Source organism: Corvus brachyrhynchos, unplaced genomic scaffold (assembly GCF_000691975.1).
Source record: "Corvus brachyrhynchos isolate BGI_N302 unplaced genomic scaffold, ASM69197v1 scaffold5, whole genome shotgun sequence".
NCBI classification, from domain to species: Eukaryota; Metazoa; Chordata; class Aves; order Passeriformes; family Corvidae; genus Corvus; species Corvus brachyrhynchos.
The window spans coordinates 8,017,981-8,023,980 of NW_008238321.1; the positions used below are offsets into that span (position 1 = coordinate 8,017,981).

General features: G+C 41.1%; 1 protein-coding gene across 1 annotated transcript in view; it reads right to left on the reverse strand.

Annotated features, from left to right (window-relative positions):
• The window catches only part of SDK1 (sidekick cell adhesion molecule 1), a 388,322-nt gene that overhangs the window by 149,102 nt on the left and 233,220 nt on the right, over positions 1 to 6,000 (reverse strand). Inside the window, 2 exon segments of the mRNA XM_017734101.1 lie at positions 4,738 to 4,928; positions 5,894 to 5,995. Of these exon segments, the coding sequence (XP_017589590.1) occupies positions 4,738 to 4,928; positions 5,894 to 5,995 (293 nt within the window).

A 6,000-nucleotide genomic window follows, 5' to 3' on the forward strand; every position in this document is an offset into this window, starting at 1 on the left:
AAATTATAATGTCTTCCAAAGTCTATAACATGCCAGACACAAGTCCCCACACACAGCAATTTTCAGGCATGACAGTAATCTGTCAGTATCAGGTCAAACATTTCAATTTTTTGGCAATTATAGAATCACAATAGTTAGAAGAGGAAAGGACCCAATACTCCAAGCTCACCCTGCTGGCATTGTGGCATGTGGCAACGAGAGGGGCCACAGCTCACATTAGGCTGAAGGAAACAGATACTGCATTGTTCGGATATTGTATTGGTGTTCGACTGATCTTCACTAAAATGTCAAGTACAGGCAAGGGGGGAAAAGAGTATTTGAATATAAATACATGCTTTTAATAGTTGTTGAGGCTTTGGGGGGTTTTTTGCACTCCAAGTATCACCGGAAAGATGTGTCTCAGAAAAGCCCTTGGGAGCCCACACAATTTGATCCTGTTCTAACTTTCCTGTGCAGAGTTACATGGTCACTGATTTTAACATTCAAAAGATAGCAGTCAGCATCCATTACATACCCTTCAAGCTGCATTGGAGATGTGTGACCTAATCCTAGATACACACATGAAAGTCAGAAAGAACAGAGAAAGCCCTAGGGGCTCCTCTGAAGCTGAAATTCCTGCATCTCTCAGAAATTCAGGCCTGCATATTTAAGAGGAAAATCAAGCCTTCAACATGGAAGCGTTCCTCCAGCATTACCATAAACTAATTTATTTGGTGGATATCTTCTAAAGGAAGAGGAACTGGAAGCTTGACAGCCCCTTGTAGGTACAAAGTCTGTAGCTGCAGACAGGAGATCAGACTGACCATGCTGGGAGAGAAGCCCCATTGTGGATGCAGGTACAGCAGGCTCCTCTCGGAGCAGGAATTTTCTTTGCATGAGTATCAGGTTAAAACAGAGAGAGATGAAAAGATCTGTGTGGTTTCTTGCTACTACCCCTACTGCGAGCTACAGCCTGTGTGTTCTGAAATAACAGCCTGGGGAACACAGGTCCTGTCTGCAGGGCTGAAAGGAGGAAGAACTTCTCAGGAATGTCAGAGACAGAGCTGGGCTGCCCAGAAGTCTCACTACTTTCCTGTGGGATAGGTCCTGTTGCATTTGGTCCCAAGGCAGCAAGTCTATGCCAGTCTCAGAATCTCTGAGGCTTTACAAATCAAAAGCTGTCAATATTTCTTTCCTTTGAGCCCAAACTCTGATTAGGCGAGTCCAAAGACATTTCGTATTATAGCTTCCCTGAAAACTTATTATTTTCTTACACAGTAGATGAACACAGTCATCAGGATCTTCTCTTAAGCGCCACACATGAAAAATTCTTTCCACCGCTTTCAAAGACAGCATCTGCAGTGTTTCAAAGTGTCTAAGCTGGAGCCACAAGAGCTGCTGTTTCCAGAGGTCTGAGCACGAGGCACTGAGATGCTCGTAGCTACAGAAGGAAATAACTTCTGCTCTGACAGTTCTATACACACTCAATGCAAATTCCTGAGCAGCCACAGTGCACAAGGAAGACCCTTCAGCATCTGGTCACTACTGGAGAACAGGGAGGGAGAAACAGCCCCACAGTCCATGTTAGAGCCCAGCCAGATGGGCCCTTCATGCCAACACTGGAATTTTCCCGATGTGTTCCCGAATCCCATGGTCCCACAGAGCTGAATTCTCTTTTAATGTAGTTCTCTGAGCACAAAAATGATCCAAAAGAAGGGAAGCCCTCTACTCTGACTCTGTTTTATTCCTTTATATTCCTTTGGACAGACTAACAAGGCTTCAACCCTCAGTTCTGTACAACCCCTCATCATGCCAGGCCCTTCTGTTTTTCTCCTAATTTTGTTCAGGTTTTACTTTCTGACTACATTTAATTTAAAGAGCAGTTTGGATTTCAGTGGAAGAGTTTTTTTCCCCATTTTCTTAAGCTCCTAAAATTAATAATTTCCTGTAGAACAGTCACTTAAGAAATGACTATTGCCATTTGTCACTAACAAAACTTGCAGAAGTGGAGCAAAAGAATTTAAGATTATCTCAGCTTTCAAATTGGTTTGTTCATGGGAAGACTCTTTAAATTACTTAATCTTCAAACTGTTAGTGATAAAACAAATGTGCTCTTATCTAATCTGCAACAAATCTTTCCCAAACTGTTACTCTGCCAAGCGAGGAACATGATACCCTTTAAAAATTTATAACAACTGCAGCTAATAAAACCGAGGTTTGGAACCACCTCAGTTTATCTTTCCTGGAACAATATGAAGATGTCAGGAAGCTCTTTGCCACATTCAGAAGAAAATTGCAGCAGCACACAACTAGAGGATTTTCTTCTTGTTTATGCAGCACTACTCTAATATACTGGACACTCAGGTTTTTCAAATATTATTGTGATTTTAATTTACAGAGATGTACACTCAGAAACATCCAGAAAAACTTCTGAGATAATACTGTAGGTCACAAATAGTGAAACTTAGTACGAAGGCATCTGCTCAACAAATTACTACCTTCTAATAGAGCTCTAGTCACCATCAGAGCCACACTCAAATTGTGCTGCTTCTCTTTGCTGGGAAAGTCAAAGACTGATGTATTTGGAAAAAAGCTTTGATTAGCTCAGTGCTTGTGACATCTTTGATGCATCCTTTTATTGCTACCCCTACTCCACCTGTTGACAACAAAATATTTTTCTCTATTGATCCACAGAAGCTCTCACAGCCATGCTATTGAGGGCCTGCATTTGATTTCTCCCATTTTGAAAACAAACCTCTTCTTTTAAGACAATTTCCTTTTTCTGTTAGTCAAGGCCCCTCATTAAATCCACACTGTGTTACTCTCCCAAGAAGTACAGCTCATTATCAGCTCCCAATCTACACATACACACTACAAATATTTTATGCATGCAAATGGACAAGCATTCCTGATTCTCTCTAAGTACTGCCCCCATGGACTAGGAGAGATACACTGCAGAAAGCCTTAGGTTTGAATCTTGTCTGCACTTTCCTCTAGAACCTGTCCCTTGACTAATTAAATGACAGCCAGATCCATCCAAGAATTCTAAAGCTGAATATAAGTTATGCATTAAATACTAATCCTTTGATTTGGCTCCCTGTTTAGAATTAGAGATCCATCTTGCAGCTCAAGAAACTCATAAATAAAGAAATCTATCAGGCTTTGCTGACACATTGAGTAAACACCTGCATCTGAAGTGTCGTGTTCCATCAGAAGGAAATAAAAGTAATTGGTAACCAATTTGTTTCTGCTTTCTTTCATCTGCTTGTTCTTATCTACAGACCTTTTCATAACTTCATTCCCTGACAGCCTCCTAAAACTGGATAAGAAATAAATAACACATTTTAAAATAAGAGAGTAGGTAAGCTACTAAAGCACTGCTAGTTTAATATGATTCCCCAGTGATTATTTTTCAGTTTTATGGTAACTGTATTTAAGAATCTTTCACATTAACCAAGAGGCTGCTTTAAGTTGCATTAGGCTGGATCTGACATCATAGCAACAAAGGCAAACCAGCTAAAATAAAATCTTATGAATAAGGAAGAGTTTCAACAAAACCTATAAATAAGTGAAATCCATCTCTGCTCCTTAAAGGGAACGTAATAACTCTAAGAAACAGAGGGCAAGGAAAAAGACTGGAACCAAATTTTGTCCAGCAGGTACTAAATATAACAGACACACAGTGCTACAGATGAATCTGGAATGGAGCTCTGCAGAGGGAAGAGCTGCTTTCTCACTTAACAGCAACTACTACAAATTGCTTTAGCAGAATACAGATCATACAGCAGTCTTTAAAACTGTATTTTCAGAAGGCTTAAAGATGTAGAGAATTGTGGGCTGCATTCCCTCTGCAAAGCTCTGGGAGCATACGGGCCCGAACCCTGAGAAGCACCGGGACTGGTGGCATTGCCAGGGCTACGACCTCCCCCAGACACTCCTGCAGATAAAAGCTTGACTTTACACAATCAGCTCTGGCTAAAAACATCTCAGTGTCCCTAGTCTAAAACACCTCTTTTAGACTAAAAGTCCTAAACCACTCCACGCTGTGTGCACTCTGCTAACAGGCAGAATTCCATCAGATCACAACATGCCAGGAACCATCATTTCCAAATTCCAACCTCCTCCCTACAAGCAGCACTTGGAGAGGTGGTGGTTGTGGAAACAGGCAAGGAAAGGGCAGCAATATCCCCTTTTAAAGTGTTAATTCCAAAGTTTTCTTGGGAATTGAAGGTCCAGCAAACAGAGCTGCTTTAATGGCCTTTCATTCCCCGTCCTGTTGCCTCAGCAGTGCTCTGTGCCTGCAGAACGTCCTTGGCCTCCGACTGGCACTTGCAGCACACGAGGCACAGGAGTGCTCCTAAAAGCCTTCTTTCAAAAATACAGGCACTTGACATATGAAAACTAGATGTAAGCAAGCCAGGAGTTAATCAGGATTTAATGTACCTAAAAGCCAGGATAGGGAAGCTGTCCATTAAGGATTTTAGTACTGTATTTCTCAAAATTCCCATTAAATGTATAGTTTCAGAGGGGATTCACAATTACAGCAGTGTTTAAAAAAATCTATTTGATGAATTTATATTAGCGGGGAAGAACAGCTGAATTAATTTGGAAGATAACCCTCCTTCACCTCCTTTGTTCTGTTCTCTGAAGAAAGGTTCAAATGCAAGGTCAATGAAATATTAAGATATCAATTTTATTTCCTATTAGATCTCAGCCTAGAGCCTTTTTTACTAAAAAACACATTGCCTTGAGAATTACCCAATATAGAAAGGAAAGCTTTTGCTCTTGCTGGTTCCTCTGTGCTCTCTCTGAGTTTGGCTTCACAGAAGTACATCCCCACATCAGCAGAGGTTGGGTTGGTGATAGTGAGGCGTCTCCCAAAGCTGCTGATGCCACTGGTGATCTTGATTCCATTCCTCTTCCAGGTCACACTCAGCCTCTCAAGAGGTCTGCCAAAAAACACAAGAATAAAATCGTAAACCACATATATATTACAGCATAATCTGTGTGTATATATGTATATATTTATACACATGAGGAATATCATATTACAGATTATAAAACTTCTTTAAGTCTTCCTCTATCCCCAAAACACGCTGGTAGAAAGTAAATGCATATATAACTTCTGCACATCAAGGACTACAGACTACTCAAGTGGCATTATGCAAGTACAGCTAATTGATACAGCAATAGCACTTAAGTGCTAATAATTTGATTTCTCCAAGCAAAAAGAGTAAATACTGCTATGGGAATCAGCTGCATGGGAAGTGCTTTCATTACAACTCAATTACCAAAACAATATTAATCATATCAAGAACATCTCTGCCCTCAGAGGGGAAAGTAAATCAGTCGGTCTTATCACCCGAGGACTTCAACTATTCACTTCCACTGAAATTCAAAGCTATTCAAGGCCAGATTAGATGGAAACATAGGAGGAATGCTGTGAATTCTATATTACAGTGCATTATGAACAGTTGAGCAATAATCACTGCAAAATGAGAGTGCCTGAAAGAAATGACTTCATAGAAGATCCTCACTATGTTTATTTACTAGGAGGCATCAACTGTTCGACAGTATCACCTCTGTTGTTGATAGGCAACAGCTGAAATATTATTAACCCTCCCCATAATTTTTTCCTTAAGGTAATGCCTGCTGCTTGAACAGCACTTCTTTTCCTTTCCATGTGAGGACAAGGCAGGAAAGCACTCCTGCCTGCATCCTCATTTGGCCAGAAAAATCAATAGGTTTAATTCAGTAATATTAGACAAACAAGATCATTCATAAGGTTGCTCTGAAGAGCAAGTATCCTGCTTCAATCTCCAAATTAATAATAAAAAAAATGAAAATAAAACCGTTTGTCCTTCTTTGGAATAGACAGAGAGTCACACTGAGAGCTGGGGAGGTGTTCCCATACCTGGCGTTGGCCACGCACTCCAGGGTGGCCTCGCTGCTCCCCGACACCACGCTGGTGTTGCGCGGGCGGACGACGATGGCAGGAGCCGCGGTGTCCGAGGGGCTGGT